Below are 18,912 nucleotides of genomic sequence, written 5' to 3'. Positions count from 1 at the left end.
ATCGGCAAAATTTGAACATTTCACAAAATCCAATACTGGACGTAATAACTAGCAACCAAAATAATTATAAACCACGGAAAGAGTGCAAATTGGTACAATTTTAGAAAACAACTTGTCATTGTATAATCAAGACAGGGAGGGGAATATACTTTGCACTAGCAAATCTTGTTACCTTGTGTAAGCCTTGAGGAGAATCTAGTTGATGCCAGGGTTTTTACCAACTACTCTTGCTACAGGAATTAAATACCACAGCCACGAGATCTATACCAAGCTGGAAGCATTGTCTAATGAATCTTACGCACTTAAGTACTTGACATATACAAGAAAATTCATAGTCACACTACAATTTAAAAATAAACATAATTAAAATGAAATGGACAGGGGCGCCTGGGAAGCGCAGTGGGTTAAGCATCTGCTTTCGTGTTGATCCCAGCGTCCCTGGATGGAGCGCATGGGGCTCCTTGCTCAGTGGCGAGCCTGCTTCTCCTTCTGCCTGCCGCTGTCCCTACTTGTACTCTCTCTCTCTAACAAATAAAATCTAAAAATAAAAAATGAAGAGCTATAAGTAAAAGTAAACTTAAAAAGAAAGTAAAGGAAACAGCCCCAATATATACCCGCCGTAGACTGCTTTGTCCTACGTACATCTACCTCCAGCGGGCGTTGGGGGTGGGGGGGCAAGGACAGCGATTCTGGGGACAGTAGTGGGTCAAGCTCTATGGGTTCCAGGACTGAAGGCCTTTTTCCTTAAAGCGCTCACGTGAAGCCGCCGTTTCTGAGTCCTTCGAGGACCTGTAAACAGGACAGTGGCAGTCAGTGTCACAGCCCTGACGCGACCGCACAAATTTCCCAGTATCGTCTGTTCGCTGGCAACTGTTGCCATGACAGCCCGGACACAGGGCATTTTAGGAACCACAGACCTGGGCAAGCCAGCGCCAAACACTCAGCCCACCCGAGCTGGCCGGAACAATCCAGGATTTCACTTGAGACCTTCCACTGTAGACCGCAGCTCTCCGCAAGGCTGCCCACCTCCGGGCAGGAGGGCGGTCGCGAGGGCCGAACCGCGAACCGCAGGACTTTCCACGGCCGCATCCTTTTCTGGGAAGGGGAGTTTTGTGCTTCGCGCGCCACTGTACTTCAGAAGCATGCATGCAGAGGGCGGTCCCACTGGCCTCTCGACACTTGGTGTGCGCGTTCGAGCGGAGCAGCTCCGCCGCAAAGCGCGCAGGCAGTGGCATGCTGCGGCTTTCTCGCGGGGCGCCCAAAGCGCGCGCGAACGCGCAGCCTTCTGGGAAGTGTGGTTTTATGGGGCAACGCGCGAGGCACAGGTAACTTGCTGCTGACGCGGAGGAAGCTGGGAAATGCTGTTCCGGTGTGGGCTGTGGGATCCGTCCTCCGTTCGCCTCGCGGTAATCTCAGGCAGGCGGCGGGATCCTCACCGGGCGGTGCAGTTCTTTCCACGGCAGCGGCCGTGGTCCGCTCTCCGCGTCGAGTACAAGGAGGTGCGGGCTCTGGATCCCCGGGCCCGGCCTTCGGGGCCAGGGAGGGCCCGCAGGGACTCAGGCAAGTGTGGGTCCTGGCAGTGCGACCGGGCGTCGGACGCGGACGCCACAACCTCCTGCTGCTGAGTCTACACTGCTGGGTGAGCCCCGGCAGGGCCTTAGCTTTCTGGGCGTGTCAGCTCTGTACAAGGGGTGCTGCAAGAAGGAAACGGGCGAGTGATTGTGCATCCTACGCACTGAGAGAAAACGCCCTTTGCAATGGTTTTGGGCAGTCCAGTGGTAAAGTGACGCTTCCCACTTATGCAGCCTTCAACGCTTTGGTTCAGCATCGCTGGGTTTGTTTTCTCATCGTTTAGAAAAGAAATGTGGAATAATGTGAATGTCTGTCTTGCATAGTTGTGAAGACTGAATGAGTTCTTAACATTGTTACTGTTGTTTTTTGAGTCTAAAAAAAGTACGAAGTAGCCGATTTACATGCCTGTAGCAGCTGGGGAATGGCTATCCCATGCCAAGGAACACTCTGCTAGTTTAGGGAAAGAATGAAGCCCTAGAAAGTGATTCCCAGTGTTTACTTGTAGATGTGTCACAGTGCTGTGAGATACACCTCATTTTACATGGGTCCTTTTTTGTGTTCTTGATCTGCTTTCTCAGGACACTACTCTTTTTTAAGACGGGAGGCTGGAAAGAGGACTGTGTTGACAAGTCATGTTCCAGGTAAGTCGGTGATGTCCGCATATCTTCCTGAACCATCTTACCAGAACTCTTGAGTGTTTGCTTTGCTTACGAGCTCCTAACTAACAAAGTCCTTTTAGGGACCGGATTTGTGTTTCCTTTCATTGTAGCAAAGAATGGAGCCCAGAGAACTCCCAAGTACTCTCTTCTCTCAGTGCTCCTCTTCTCTACCATTTTTGTTTAAAGTCTCTGTAGTCTTGAGCAAAACTTTTTCTTTTGTTTGTTTTTTATTGCAATTCAAAATTCGAGTTTGGAATTTGGGGTTATTTGCTTTACGATTGTAAAAGTACTATTGTGTGGTTTCAGATAACGATATTATCAGTCCTTTCAGCTGTAAGTCAAGAGATGTTTGGAGTCATCGTGATTCTTTCCCTTCTCTTATAACTGACCTTCAGACAGTCTAGTTGGATCTAAAACACACACAGGATATCCACAGACCCTGACCAATGGTTACACATCACACCCACCACCACTGCTACCATCCTGTCATTGCTCAGCTTAAAACTCTAAAAGTGACCCTAACTCAGATGCCAGAGTACTACAGTGACTTAAAAAGCTTTGTGCACTGGGGCGCCTGGGTGGCTTAGTGGGTTAAAGCCTCTGCCTTTGGCTCAGGTCATGATCCCAGGGTCCTGGGATCGAGACCCTGCATCAGGGTCTCTGCTTGGCAGGGAGCCTGCTTCCTCCTCTCTCTGCCTGCCTCTCTGCCTACTTGTGATCTCTCTCAAATAAATAAAATCTTAAAAAAAAAAAAAAAAAAAAGCTTTGTGCACTTAGGCTTTTATCCCTCTGATCTCATCTTACTTCTCTTGTCTCCTTGTTCCCTGTGAGCTCTAGCCACTGGCTACAGCTTCCAGGCCTTGGAAATTGCTGTGCCATCTGCTTGGAATCCTCTTTCCCCAGATATGTACAGGCTTGCCTTCTTACCTCCTTCCTATCTCTGCTCAGTGGTTACTTATTAGTAAAGCTTCCCTGAACACTCAGTCAGCTTTTCTAATAATTACTTCTCCTCACTGCTTGATTTCCATAGGGATTATCACTCACTAGAGAATATACGCTTTGTTTACTAAATGCATATGCTCATTATTTGTCTCCTCGGAGGGATTTTTTTGTTTTGTTTTGTTTTTTAGTTGACTGTTTTCAGTACCTAGAGTGGTATCAGGTACAAAACAGGCTAAGTAGATAGCTGTTGAGTGAATAAGCTTTGAAAAAATGAAATGGTAGGGTAGAATCATGGAGTGTCAGGTGAAACCTGCATGGAAGGTATTAGTGGCATATGTGCACATTGGGCAGAGTCTGGTTTCATGGGAATATTAGATAACTAGAATTGAAAAACTTTTTTTTTTTTTTAAGATTTAAGAAATTTATTTGACAGAGATCACAAGTAGGCAAAGAGCCAGGCAGAGAGGGGGGGAAGCAGGCTCCCCACTGAGCAGAGAGCCCGATGTGGGGCTCGATCCCAGGATTAGAGATCATGACCTGAGCCGGAGGCAGAGGCTTAACCCACTGAGCCACCCAGGTGCCCTGAAAAACTTTAAAAAAAAAAGATTTTATTTATTTATGTGACAGAGAGAGAGAAAGTACAAACAGGGGGAGCAGCAGACTCTGCTGAGCAGGGAACCCAATGTGGGGCTCAATCCCAGGACCCTGGGATCACAACCTGAGTCCGAGGCAGACACTTAACTGAGCCACCCAGGCCCCCCGAAAAACTGCTTTTTTAAAGTAAAAGCTAAAGTGAACTAATTGCCAAAATCATTCATTGATTCATTTATTCATTCATGATTCATTTTAATTTAAAGAGAGCACATGCAAGCAAGAGTGGGGAGGAGGGGTAGAGGGACAGAGAGAATCTCCAGCAGACTCCCCATTGAGCATGGAACCTGACACAGGGCTTGATCCCAGGACCCTGAGATCATGATCTGAGCCAAAATGAGGAGTTCTATGCTTAACTGAATGAGTCACCTTGATTCATTTTATAAACATATGAAGTACCTGTTAGGAAGAACTGTACATGAATCCAAGTGTACAGTGACATGTGATATCTAGTTTAATACTAAGAGAACTTTCTGCAGTGGTGGAAATGTTCTGTGTACTGTCCAGTATGGTAGCCATCAGCCCCCTGTAACTATTGAGTGCTTGAAGTACGACTAAAGTGACCCAGAGACAGAATTTTAAGTTTTACTTAACTTTTAATTTTTAATAATTTAAACTTACAGAGCCAAATGTGGCTAATGGCTGCATTGAGCAGTACAGAGCTGGTAGGAAAGAAAGAAAGAAAGAAAGAAAGTAGAAAACATTAAGATGGGCGCTGGAACAAAATCCTCAGTGCTAATAGGGACAAAGATGACTGAACATCCTAGGCTGCTCAGGCAGTTGAAGCGGGAGAGAATGTTGAAGGATTCCTGGGGAAGCAGGGCTGGGACTGGTTTTGGTGGCCCATGGGACCAGGGAGGCAGAGGTAAGTGAAGTTACACCAAACTGAGGAACACCTTGAGCACAGGTACACAGGGCAGACAGAGACTTTCAGGGAACTGTAGACATTTTCTAAAGTGGTGGTTCTCAAACAGGGATGACTTTGTCCCCCTTAGCCCTACTCACAGGGACATTTGATAATGTCTGGAGACATTTTTGGTTGTCACAGCCTGGGGGGAGGGGGTGTCATCATGCACTAAAATAAAGTTCTCAGACACCGATCTGAGTGGCCGTTTAGGACTGCCTCTGCAAGGGAGACAACAGCTATGTGCAGCTGAATTCTGCACAAAGCTTTTATTTATTTATTTTTTATCAGAAAAGCAAGGACGAGTGCATCAAAGGGTGGGAGAGGAGTACCGAGGGATGGCAACTATCTTGAAGCCATAAAGCAGGCTTGCATCCTCCCCTACGGGCCAACACGCAGGGAGGCAGTCATGGGATAAGGGAGAAGCAGGATGTTTTCTGCTAGCAATCGCCAGGTGCAGGAAGGCGGCTGAGGGCTATGTTCTTCCATAGCTCTAAAACTGTGCCCTGCCCCAGGGGATCATGGGATCCTGTTCATTAGCGTTCAGTAGCCTGAGACTGGGGAACTGCTGACACTTGCTTCTACAATCACCCCTTACGGTTTACAATTCATTTTCTAAGAATAATTCTAGGGGGGCAGAGAGGAATTACTACTAGTATCTAATGGGTAGAGGCTAGGGATGCTACTTACTAGTCTGCAATGCACAGGACAGCTCCCACGACAAAGAATTATCCAGCTTAAAATATCAGTAGTGCCAAGGTTGTGAAACCCTCATCTAAATAAAGAACAGGGGTGCCTGGGTGGCTCAGTGGGTTAAAGCCTCTGCTTTCAGCTCAGGTCATGATCCCAGGGTTCTGGGATGGAGCCTCACATCGGGGTCTCTGCTCAGCAGCGAGCCTGTTTCCCCCTCATCGCCCCTGCCTCTCTGCCTACTGTGACCTCTGTCAAAAAAATAAAATCTGAAAAACAAAAAAACAAAACAAAACAAACAAACAACCCCAAAACACTGTGGAAAGTAGGAAAAGATGGGAAAGTTTTTGATTCATATAAGGCTAGCATAACCCTAATACCTGGGTAAGAATAAATACAAATGAAAAAGGAATTTTCCCTGGTTCCCAAAGGGAAAGAGATCCTTCCCTCCTCCCTTTTATAGAGTATTTCCTTTGAGAAAAACCTGTAATTTTAAGTCCTTTCCCTGTCCCTTTGAGATGCCTGTGAATCTTTTTCAAAGCTAAATAAGCCTCTATCAATTTTTCAAGTCAGTAAAGTCTTCCCTTTTTCTTTCCTTCCTTCCTTTGAGAGAGCACAACCAGCGGGAGCAGCAGTGGGAGAGGGCGAAACAGGCTCTTCACCAAGCAGGGAGCCCGACATGGGGCTCCATCCCAGGGCTCTGGGATCATGACCTGAGCCAAAGGCAGATGCTTAACTGACAAAAGCCACCCAGGTGCTCCAGTAAAGCCTTTCTTAAGGCCTTGCAGCCATCTCTTTGAAATGAGAACATGAAGGAAAATGTACCTCTATCTCCCTGTCTGTGTGGGTGTTTAGCTTAGGCTCCTGGATCCAAGTTCTAACTACCTGCTGTCATAAAGCTAGGGGAAGTTTTATTTTTCTTGGGGTAAAAGCAATTAACACAGTTGGCCACTCCAATTACCAGGTGAATTTAGGATGAACTATGATGCAAATGATGCTGCCAAATTGAGGACAAATTATTTATTTTGAAAATGTCTATGTTATAGATTATACATGCCCAGCTTTATTACAGAGTGAGATTTTTTTCTGTCCTTGCAATCTCATTGGTGATTGCCTATGAAGTGTGTTATAGTCTGCTGTGATGCTTATTCAGGAGTAAAACTGTTGTTTTCTGAATTGTGGAGAGGATTTTCTGCTTGGCAGATGTGATTTTTAACTATTTCCCCAATACCTGACAAAGGTAAGTTACCTCTTTAAAACCAAAGACCAGTATCACTAATGAAAATACATGCAAAATATCCAAATAGAATATTGAATCAGCCACTCTTAAAATGAAAACTTTGTCACAGCCAAACCATGTCCATTTCACCAGTGAAAGTAGTAAGAATGTCATTTTAAATGCATAATTTATGTATTTGACACAGAGAGATCACAAGTAGGCAGAGCAGCAGGCAGGGAAGCAGGCTCGCTGCTGAGCAGAGAGCCCGATGGGGGGCTTAATCCCAGGAACCCGAGATCATGACCTGAGCCGAAGGCAGAGGCTTTAACCCACTGAGCCACCCAGGTGGCTTCATTTTTTGCTATAATTTGACTAACAAACTATCACTAAACATTTGAGCTTTTTCTAAAGTTCTGCTCCTTTAAAAAGTATCATGAGTGAATACTGTTTCCTTAGAATATTTTCCTTGAAATGTGTCCTCTAATTCTTTGCCCTTATTTACGGTCCAATTCATGAACTGCCTATGGCATAAACTATTCTTTAGTCTTCTTGCCCAGCGGTGTCAAATTATTTTAATTATAGATTATCAATAACAGGGCTTAATTATATACTATAAGTGGTTTTTGTTTATAAATTAGTTATGTATATTTCTATCTTTCAAGGAAGTCTTTTTCTGAATTTATTGGATTTTTTAAACCTTAGTGGATCATTTTTATTTACCTATCAAGTAAGCAACAAAAAACATAACTAAGCACTTGACTATATGCTGTCAAATGTTGAATGCTGATTTAAAACAATTTCAGAATTCTTTTCCATTTGACAAGAATTAACTCTCCTGAAGCAAAGCTCTTATATATATCTTTTTTTTTAAGATTTTATTGATTTGCCAGAAAGATAGCGAGAGAGGGACTATAAGCAGAGGGAGTGAGAGGGGGAGAAGAAGGCCTCCCGCTGAGCAGGGAGCCTAATATGGGGCTTGATCAGGACCCTGGGATCATGACCTGAGCTGAAGGCAGACGCTTAACGACTGAGCCACGCTGGCACACCTTCGTCTCTTACTCTTACTGTAAAACAATGCCAAACACATAATTATCTAATTACTATTTAAGTTAGATCAGATTCCTAGTCATTGCCACAACTAAATCTTGTTCCCTTTTTTCTACAGCCAGGGTAATTTTACCCCTTTACCAGTGAGGGAAGTGGCCTTGGCTATGACTGAACCTAAATACGTTTGCTATTTCAGGTGACATTTAGTGATGTGGCCATAGACTTCTCGTATGAAGAGTGGGGATGGCTAGATTCTGCTCAGAGGGATTTATACAAGGATGTGATGGTCCAGAATTATGAGAACCTGGTTTCTCTAGGTAAGCACATCTCCCTCTTCACCCCAGTTTTTCACAATTCTTCACCCCAGAATTGCTGGGGATTCTCCTAAGTAAATGGCTGAGATTTTGTTTCATGTTCCCAAAGAGGTGTAGGGCTCTGTTGTGCCCTCCATGAAGTTTATCTTCCCCTTTCAATGACCATCCTTCAAAACTGCCTTTGGTTCCTTTTATCCATGAAAACCATAGTTTAAACAGGTTCTATATTTTTCCTGTAAGCAGGTCTTTCCATACCTAAGCCATATGTGATCACCTTACTGGAGGATGGGAAAGAACCTTGGATGGTGGAGAAAAAAGGTATGTTTCTAGATAAGTCATGGAGAATCAGGCAAAAGAGGTCTTTGTTAAACATGCTTATAGAAAGTTGGAGGCATTTAGGGTATTTTAAGGATACTGTCTTCAGAGATCCCAAAGATAACAAATTGAGGGATCCTTAGCTTAGATTTTATTTATTTATTTATCCATTCATTCATTTTTAGCTTATATTTTAAAACAGTCATTCTTCCATCCCAAATTATCTTTCTGTATTAAGTTATCTAATCAAAAGTGAAGGTTTTGCCATCATAATAATTCAAATTGTTATTTTATTTGGAAAAAAAAAAAAAAAAAAAGCAAGTTCTCTTTAAGACCACCTACGGAAAAATATACCACTGGTTTTTGGTGAAGAAAGGTTGTCAGTAGCATGGGAAATCACTTTGCCCATAATGCTGAGCTTCAAAGGTCAAATCTTAATGATTTTGTTCATTATTAACCTTTTTTTTTTTAAGGATTTATCTATTTATTTGACAGAGATCACAAGTAGGCAGAGAGGCAGGCAGAGAGCCCGATGCAGGGCTCGATCCTAGGACGCTGGGATCATGATCTGAGCCGAAGGCAGAGGCTTTAACCCACTGAGGCACCCAGGTGCCCCACTATTAACTTTTTAATGTACTACTATAAATTGTGCATTTTAAGCATACTAATCTGACAGCAAGTTGAGATTAACTGAAAGTTGGAGAACCACGGCTATGAGACAAAATGTGATCTTTCACAAAAATGTAGGTACAAAATAGAATGTTGGCTTGGAATCCAGAAGACTTTGTGCATTTTTTCCTGACAATTTCACTTTTATTCCACATACTGATTGCCTGTTTTTTTTTTTTAAAGATTTTAATTTATTTATTTGATGGAGAGAGATCACAAGCAGGCAGAGAGGCAAGCAGAGAGAGAGAGAGAGGGAAGCAGGCTTCCTGCTGAGCAGAGAGCCCAATGTGGGACTTGATCTCAGGACCCCGAGATCATGACCTGAGCCGAAGGCAGCGGCTTAACCCACTGAGCCACCCAGGCACCCCCTGATTGCCTGTTTTTAACTGATTTCCCTTATTACACTCTGTTTCCATCTTTGCAAGTTAGCTCTAGTCTCTGCTCCATTTGAACTTTGTTCAGAAATCACTGAATGAGAATTCAGTCCTGTGCTTTCTGGGGGTAGAAATGTGCTCTGTTCCTTATCTCTTATTCCTACCATAGTAGTTTCTTTTCAAGAAGTACAGAAAAAGTGTTTTGCTTTCTTGATATATTTCAGATTGGGAATCAAGATGGGAAAACAAGGAATTAGTAACAAAGGAGGATATTTATGATGAAGATTCACCCCAAATGGAAATAATAAAAAAAAAGATAAAACACAGTCATGAATTTTCCAATTTTAACAAGGACTGGGAATATATAGAGAAGACGGAAGAGAAGCATGAAAACCAGGTAGAACATTTCAGACCAGTGACCCTCACCTTTAGAGAAGGTCCTACTGGGGAAAATGTTTACAATTACAATACATTGAGCAGCATCTTCTCTTTAAAGTCTATTCTTTCTGAACCACAGAGAATTTCTGCTGAAGGGAAATCACGTAAACATGATATATGTAAGAAGAGCTTGCCAAAAGAATCTGTTATAAAAAATGAGGAGATCAATGGTGGGAAGAAACTTTTGGATTCTAAAGGAAGTGTGTCAGCCTTCAGCCAGAGCAAATCTCTTACCCTTAATCAGACTTCTAATAGAGAGAAAATCTATACATGCAATGAATGTGGGAAAGCCTTTGGCAAACAATCAATCCTTAATCGCCACTGGCGAATTCATACAGGAGAGAAACCATATGAATGTCATGAATGTGGGAAGACTTTTAGCCATGGCTCATCCCTAACTCGACATCAGATAAGTCACAGTGGAGAGAAACCTTACAAATGTATTGAGTGTGGGAAGGCCTTTAGCCATGTGTCTTCACTTACTAATCATCAGCGTACTCACACTGGAGAGAAGCCATATGAATGTATGAACTGTGGAAAGTCGTTTAGTCGTGTTTCACATCTTATTGAACATCTGAGAATTCATACTCAAGAAAAACTCTATGAGTGTCGAATATGTGAGAAAGCCTTCATTCATAGGTCATCTCTCATTCACCATCAGAAAACTCACACTGGAGAGAAACCTTATGAATGCAGTGAATGTGGAAAAGCCTTTTGCTGTAGCTCCCACCTTACTCGACATCAAAGAATCCACACTATAGAGAAACAATTCGAATGCAGTAAATGTCTGAAAGTCTTCAGCAGCCTGTCATTTCTTATTCAGCATCAGAGTATTCATAATGAAGAAAAGCCTTTTGAATGTCAGAAATGCAGGAAGTCCTTCAACCAGCCAGAATCACTGAATATGCATTTAAGAAATCACACCAGATTGAAACCTTATGAATGCAATATATGTGGGAAAGCCTTCAGTCATAGGTCGTCCCTGCTTCAGCATCACAGAATTCATACTGGAGAGAAGCCCTATGAATGTATTAAATGTGGGAAGACCTTCAGCTGTAGTTCGAACCTTACTGTACATCAGAGAATTCATACTGGAGAAAAGCCATATAAATGTAACGAGTGTGGGAAGGCTTTTAGCAAAGGCTCAAATCTTACTGCCCATCAGAGAATACATAATGGAGAGAAACCCAGTAGTGCAATAAGTGTAGAAAAGCCTTTAGGCCATATGAATGATTATACATGTGAGAAATCACATGAGAGAGAAACTATATGAACAGAATATTTGTCATAATATGCTTTAGCCATAGATCTTTCCTGAAAATTTTTACTGGGAAAAAAAGTCTCATGAATGTAGTGAATATGGGAAGGCCTTTAGCAGGGGAACAAGCCTACTGTCCATCACACCTCACACTGTGGAGAGACCATTTATTGACTATGAAGGCAATAATTCATAGGCAATAAATGTGAGAAAGCCCTTAGCCAGTATTAATCCCTTAATGGACGTAAGTCCACACTGGAAAAAACCGTATATATGTAACATGGGGAAGACATTAGGGAATATGAATTTCTTACTGAGTATACACAAGAGGAAAGGAATAGGAATATAAAAATGGTGGGAAATCCTTCTGTTAAGGTGTATCCCTTATTCTGTATCAATGCACACTGGAGAGAGCTTGTATGAGGAATGTAGCAAACTGTCCACTATGAGTTCTTACCTTGCTAGACATCAGAAGATTAATCCGAGAACAGCCTGACGGATGTAGGAATTCTGTGTAAATGAAGAAATGATGCTGTTTGTAAGCAGTTCTACAGGAGAGCAAACAAGTAGACTATAAATGAATATGCCTTTCTTACAGCAGTAGCATGCCATTTTACTCAAGTCCTACACAGAAGTTTCTTTAGCTAATGGGCATGTGAAGATAGTCACCCAGTGGATCCAGAAAATGTTTTAAAGTTAAAAATTAAAGCTGCAGAAGAAGCAAAAGTTGGTGTGAATAAAGTTTTTGGTCTCTAATAAAATCAGTTTGTATATAATGAACTCTTTCACTGTGACACTGGTATTTCTTACCAGATTTTCGACTTCCCTTTTGAAGAATTAAGCCTTACTATAGCTTTTGGGGGAGACTAGCTAAGCTGGAGAAAAATGGCCTGATCTCTGTGCTAAGAATATCATTATTTTGGTGTCAGTTTCACACATTTTAATTTTTACAAGTGCAGTGAGAACATAACCAAGAAACAACAAACTAGCAGGAGAGATCAGAGCAAGCTTAATGGTGGATATGGTTTGCAATCCGAATACTAAGGGGTGAGCACTAACTGCATAGCTGTGTGTGGGCCACGTACTCTGGGAGTCACTCTACGCCAAGTACACAAGCCTGTTCCCTCACGTTTGCTGCATCTAGACGCCACGATCCAGTGTCTAGTGTCAGATCCCGTGACACTGCGCTATCACTGCTGGCAGCATTACTGGTAACAGCAACAGTCCTTGCTCCATGCTAGGTCATAGTTATGAGCATTTACATTGAAATTAATAGTCCAGAGCTGTCCCCATTACTTTTCCTCCAACCTGCCTATCAGTTTTGAAAACATTTACTTGTAAGTCTTCTTGAAATAAGACAGTTTTTATTTTCTCTACCAAACACTGAGAGATACTCATGGTTTGTACAGATGCTGGCTCAAATACTTTTACGTAAATAGTCTGACTGACCCCCTGGTTTCCTGTCTTGTGACTAGACAGGTGATATGTAGTAATCGTCAGAACAGTCCAGACACTTGGAAATAAATCTGAAAATAACAGTCCAGACACTTATACTGCTTATATTTCAGGTTATGTTTTCTATGGCATCTGATATAAGTAAATTATTTTAAAAAGGAGTATTATATCACTGACATAATTCTGACGTGGAATGAGTGATAAGGTTTCCAACTTAAGACAACATATTCTGCTCTAGTATGTGAGCTACCTTAACTGAAAACCAAGAGGTGGAAATAGTTTGGAATGGGGTGGTGATTTTTTAAAAAGAGATTTATCTTTCCTTTGATTTAATTTTATTTATGAGATTCTAAGGAATGTTGAAGGATCTCTGAGAGACCAAGGAAGCACAGAATGGTACCAAACAAGGATTAAGAACCGTTGTGATTATGGACAGATTGGCTGCTGAATATATCCAGTTATAGGGTAATGGCAAGCTTTCTGTTTCTCCCACTCTGTGCTTCCCCTGCTCTTCCAAGCACTGGTACCATAAAGACCAAGAATTACTTCAACCCCTAGGTTTTATCTGCTTCCACTACGCATAGTTTTAGGTTATTTTGTTAGTCTGTTATGAGAGGATTCATCCAAATATTCATACTTTGTCAATTAAGCATGAGCATGCACATGGTAACATTTTACAATGATACTGAACTAGGAAAAGAAAGCCAAGGTTAAATATAGTGAAGGACTTAGAGCAGTAAGAGTATGTTACCTTATTGGAAGGTTGGGCTAAGATCATGTTACAATGTCACTGATGGAGAATCATACTCAGTCACGTCTGTTAACCACTTCTTGAGCATCTACTGTGAGTCAGATGAATAAGACACACTCTACCCTTCAAGAGCTTGACTCTGTGTGTGTGTGTGCATATGGGTGTGCATATGTGTGTGTGTGAAGAGTATATGCCCAGAAGTCATGTTACCTGGATATAAATCCAAGTTGCATGTATACTGTCTCTATATGACTTTGGACAAATTACTTCACCATCTACTCTAACACCTCACAGGATTATTATGAAGCTAAATGAGTTAATTGGTATAAAATGTTTATAGTGCCTGACACCTCAAAGCATTCAGTGAGTATTAGCTATTAATTTCATCATTATCATCATCTTCACATGGCTGCTTCATTATTCTGGTCTGTCACATCTAGTGAGTCTTCCTAATCACCTCTTATCTACTTACCGTTTCCTTTTTGGAGGTTCTTACAAGACACACCTATTTTCTTCCAACAAGTCCTCCTTTGGCATTTGAGCCATCTTCAGGGGAAGTATATTTATTTCTCCATATATTCCAAGGAGACACAAAGAGCGCCAGATAGGAGAAGATGAGAAAACCCACCTGGGCTGCAGGAAGGAGGAAGGGTGCCCTAAAGATGTGTTTTGGAGAAAAGGCAGAATGAAGGAGGCATCATGGAGGAGAGGTGAGGCTTTACCCAGTGAAATCCGAAGCCCAAAAACAGTCTTCCGTACCACCTCTCAGTACAAGTCTTCTGTGCTGAGTGCAGCTGCCATCGCGGTCAAGTTAAGACCAAGTTATTGAAGGTCATCGATGCCTGTAAAGTGAGAGTAGCTTCATTAGTTTGGGTTAGTCAGATGTGATTAGAACCTATTGTGCAGTCACTGGTACAGATCCCGAAAGAACCAAGGCACGCACCACTGGGCACTTCCTAGGAGTCTATCTCTGTGCTGGGCATCAAAGGGAAGTCAGACACCTTAAATAGGATTTTAAGTAGTTGTGTTGGGGGAGAAATTGCTGATGAAGAAGCCACTGACGTAAGAATGACAAGGCTGTGCGCCTTCAGAGTCGCAAAAGTAAGAGCTCTGGCATTAAAGGCGAATAGGAAGAGGACTGCAATTGTAAGCAATATCGTTAGCGGCAGCAGCTGAGCCTCAGGGTTGGCCGTGCCCCTCAACTGTGTGCTGTAACCTGAACTTTCAGCTAAGGGTTGTAGATGCAGCATTCAAACAACTAAATGTCTCCAGTTCTGCACCCACCTTCCTGGGGCTGAATCAGCCTGTTGAGACTGGCAGCTGCCTTCTACACAGTCCTACTTGAGAAAGAGAACACAGGTTTGGTTACAGAACACTGTACTAAACACTGTAATAAATGAGTGCTGCAATGAAGTGAGTCCAGTGGATTTTTTCCTTATGTTTATACAAAAGTACATACCTTAATTGAAAAATACTTTATTGCTCAATATAATCTGAGCTTCTGTAAGTCATAATCTTTTTGCTGGTGGAGGAGGGGGTCTTTTGTTGATGGCTGCTGACTGATCAGGGTGGCAGTTGCTGAAGGCTGGGGTGGCTGTGGCAGTTTCTTAAAATAAGACAGCAATGAAGTTTGCTGCATTGGTTGACTTTTCCTTTCAAGAATGATTTCTCTGTCATGAAGTGCCGTTTGATAGCATTTTACCCATTTAAAAACTGGGGTCAATCTTCCTAAACTTTGTTGCTACTTTATCAACTAACTTAGGTAACATTCTAAGTGCTCTGCTGTCATTTCAGCAATCTTCACCATCTCCCCCAGGAGTAGACCCCATTTTAAGAATCCATGTTCTTTGCTCATCTGTAAAGAGCAGCTCCTCGTCCCTTCGGCTAAATGAGATCGCAGCAATTCAGTCACATCCTCAGCCTCCGCTTGTAATTCGAGTTCACTTGCTCTTTCTGCCACATCTGCAGTAATTTCCTCTACTCAAGTCTTAAATCCCTCAAAGTCATCCACAAGGGTTGGATCAACTTTTTCCAAACTCCTGTTCATGTTGATAATTTGACCTCTTTCCATGAATCATGAACGGCATCTAGAAGGATGAATTCTTTCCAGATTTTTATTGATTTTGCCCAGATCCATCAGAGGAATCACTATCTACGGCAGCTATAGCCTTATAAAATGGTTTTCTCAAAAAGACTTGAAAGGCAAAGTTACTTCTTGATTCATGGGCTGCAAAATTGATCTGTTAGCAGTCATTAAAACATTAATCTCATTGTATATTTCTCTACCGGAGCTCTCAGATGACCAGCATTGTCAATTAGACCATATATTTTAGAAAAGAATCTTTTTTTTTTCTGAGCACTAGGTCTTAACAGTGGGCCTAAAACATTCAATAAGCCAAGCTGTAAGCAGATGTGTTGTCATCCAGGCTCTGTTCTTTCATTCACAGAGCACAGGCAGAACAGAATTAACATAATTCTTAAGGGTCCTTGGGTTTTCAGAATGGTCAGTAGACACTGGTCTCCACTTAAAGTCATCAGCTCCGTTTGCCCCTAAGCAGAGTTGGCATGTACTTTGAGGCTTTAAGCCAGGCACTGGCTTCTCTCTAGCTATGAAAGTCCTAGATGACAACTTTCCCAATGGAAGGTGTTTCATCTACATTGAAAATCTGTTGTTTAGTGTAGCCACCTACAATGAATTGTTTTAGTTAGATCTTCCGGAGAACTTGCTGCAGCTCCTATCATCAGCACTCTCGGCTTTACCTTGTATTTTTCCGTTCGAGAGATGGCTTCTTAAACTGCATGAATCAACCTCTGCTAGTTTCCAGCTTCTCTTCTGCAGCTTCCTCACCTCTGGCAGCCTACCTTGAACTGAAGAGTTAGGGCCTTGCTCTGGATTAGGCTTTGGTTTATGGGAATGTCGTGGCTGGTGTTCACACATTTGTGTGTTCACTGGAGTAGCACTTTTAATTTTCCTCAAGAACTTTGTCTTTGCCTTCACAACTTGGCTGTCTGGTGCAAGAGGCCTAGCTTTCAGCCTCTTTTGGCTTTTGAATGCCTTGCTCGCTAAGCTGAATCATTTCTAGCTTTTGATTTAAAGTGAGAGATGTGTGACTCTTCCTTTCCCTTGAACACTTATAGATAGGCCATTGTAGGGTTATCATCTGGCCTAGTTTCAACGTTGTGTCTCAGGAAATAAGGAGGCCTGAGGAGAAGAGAATGGGATTAGTGCTCTTTTTTTTTTTTTAAAGATTTTATTTATTGGGGCGCCTGAATGGCTCAGTGGGTTAAAGCCTCTGCCTTCGGCTCAGGTCATGATCTCAGGGTCCTGGGATTGAGCCCCGCATCAGGCTCTCTGCTCAACGGGGAGCAGGCTTCCTTCTCTTTCTCTGCCTGCTTCTCTGCCCGTCAAATAAATAAATAAATAAAATCTTAAAAAAAAATAAAAAGATTTTATTTATTTATTTGACAGAGATCACAAGTGGGCAGAGAAGCAGGCAGGGAGACAGGAGGAACCCACTGAGCCACCCAGGTGCCCCAGGGATTAGTGCTCTTATAAAAGATCCCACAGAACTCTTTAGCCCCTTCTGCCCTGTGAGGATACAAAAGCAGTCTGCAACCTCAAAGAGAGCCTGACAATGCTGGCACCCTGATCTCAGACTTCCACCCTCAAGAACTATGAAAAATAAATTTATGCTGCTTATAAGCTACTGAGTAGCTTATCTCTGGTATTTTGTTATAGCAGCCTATATGGACTAAGAAAACAATCACTGGGCCAAAGACTAAATTACAAATCAGAAAATATTAATCAGGAAAGACTAATGAAAACACAGCATACTAAAATGGCATATAGAAAAAAACAGAGCTAAAAGGGAAACTTACAACATAAATTGCCTACATGAGAAGATATCTTGAATCAATAACATAACTTTACACCCTCAGGAACTAAAAAAAAAAAGGACAAATTAAACAAAAATGTATAGAAGAAGGAAATAATAAAGAAAACAAAGTTGAGATAAATCAAATAAAAAATAGAAAGACACAGAGAAAATCAATGAAATCACAAGTTGGCTCTTTGAAAAGATCAACAAAATTGTCAGGCCTTTACCTGACAAAGAGAAAAAACAAAACACAAATAACTAAAACCACAATTGAATATGGAGATATTACTACCAACCTTACAGAGGTAAAAAAGATAAGACAATATTAAGAACAACCGTAGGGGTGCCTGTGTTGCTCACCTGGTTATGTCTACCTAATTTTGGCTCAAACTCATGATCTCAAGCGCCTTGTCAGGTTCCATGCTGGGCGTGGAGCCTGCTTAAGATTCTCTCTCTCTCCTTCAACCCCTCCCCCAACATTCGTGTATGCTCTCTCAAAAAAACAAAAACACCCAACTGTACACCTACAAATTATTTTTTTCTCCAAATTTTTACTTAAATTCCAGTCAGTTAACATAGAGTGTAATATTAGTACACCAACTAATTAGAAAACGAAACAGAAATGGACAAAATCCTTGCAACACAGAACTTACCTAAGTTGACTCAAAGAAATAGAATATTTCAACATATCTACAAAAAGTAAGGAGACTGAATCAATAATCGAAAACCCCCCAACAAAGAAAGTCCTAGACCAGATACTGTACAAGTGAATTCCACTAAACATTTAATGAAGAATGAACAGGAATCCTTCTCAGGCTTCCAAAAAATTAAGAGGAAGAAACACTCCCTAACTTATTCTATGAGGCCAACATTATTCGGATACCAAATCACAATGAAAAGAAAATTACAGGTCAATGTTCTTTGTGAATATAGATGCAAAAGTCCTCAACAAAATATTAGCAAATAGAAACCAACAGTATATTAAATTGTTCACCATGACCAAGTAGAATTTACTCCAGGAATCCAAGAGTGAGAAGGAAATCAACCAATGTAATCCACCCCATTATTAAAATGAAAAGACTCACATAATCATCTTAATTTATGTAGAAAAGGTATTTAACAAAATCCAGTAACTTTCATGATAAAAATGCTCAGAAAACTAGGAACAGAGGGGGAATTCCTCAACATGATAAAGGTATATATGGAAAAAACTACAGTTAACGTTATCTTCAGTGGTTAAAGACTGAAAGCTTTTCCTCTGAAGTCAGAAAAAGACAGAAGACTTGCTTTCACAGTTACTGTTCAGCACTGTACTTGAAGTTCTATCCCAGAGCTATAAGGCAAGAAAAGAAAATAAAGGACATCCACAATGGAGAGGAAATTGTAAAACTATGTTTTTGCAGCTGACATGATCCTATATTTAAAAGGATTCACAAAAAAAAAAAAAAAATCATAAAACCCAGTAAGGCCAATGATAAAAACCACTGTGTATCTATGGAACAGAAATGAACAATCCAAATAGGAAAGGAGGAAATTCCTTCCATTTACAGTAGTAACACAAGGGGAAAATATTTAGTAATAAATCTAACCAAGGTGAAATATTTGTATGCTGAAAACTAAAACACACTGCTAGAGAAAATTAAAGATGACCTAAATAAATGGAAAGATTGCCCATGTTCAAAAGAAAACAGAAAGACTTAACATTGTTAAGATGTCAGTATACCCAAAGAGATACACAGATTCAATGCAATTAAAATTCCAACAACTTTTTTTTCC

At 41.5% G+C, this 18,912-nt stretch overlaps 1 protein-coding gene across 3 annotated transcripts; it reads left to right on the top strand.

Annotated features, from left to right (window-relative positions):
- The first annotated feature begins 918 nt into the window (after positions 1–918).
- ZNF181 (zinc finger protein 181) lies at positions 919–11,832 on the top strand. Of its 3 annotated transcripts, none has more exons than XM_059381410.1 (5): positions 919–1,325; positions 2,151–2,213; positions 7,881–8,001; positions 8,239–8,316; positions 9,581–11,832. In XM_059381410.1, exons 2-5 carry the CDS (start codon positions 2,205–2,207, stop codon positions 11,065–11,067), a joined length of 1,695 nt encoding a protein of 564 aa, XP_059237393.1. In that variant the 5' UTR covers positions 919–1,325; positions 2,151–2,204; the 3' UTR covers positions 11,068–11,832. The 3 variants fall into 3 exon arrangements, with proteins under 3 accessions (XP_059237393.1, XP_059237394.1, XP_059237392.1); XM_059381411.1 differs by lacking the exon at positions 919–1,325 and adding an exon at positions 1,332–1,639 and having other exon boundaries at positions 8,242–8,316; XM_059381409.1 differs by lacking the exon at positions 919–1,325 and adding an exon at positions 1,332–1,639.
- The last annotated feature ends 7,080 nt before the right edge of the window (positions 11,833–18,912 follow it).

This window comes from Mustela nigripes, chromosome 17 (genome assembly GCF_022355385.1).
Source record: "Mustela nigripes isolate SB6536 chromosome 17, MUSNIG.SB6536, whole genome shotgun sequence".
NCBI lineage: Eukaryota > Metazoa > Chordata > Mammalia > Carnivora > Mustelidae > Mustela > Mustela nigripes.
Note: the sequence above shows the minus strand (reverse complement) of the source record. Positions and strands in the feature narration are given on the sequence as shown.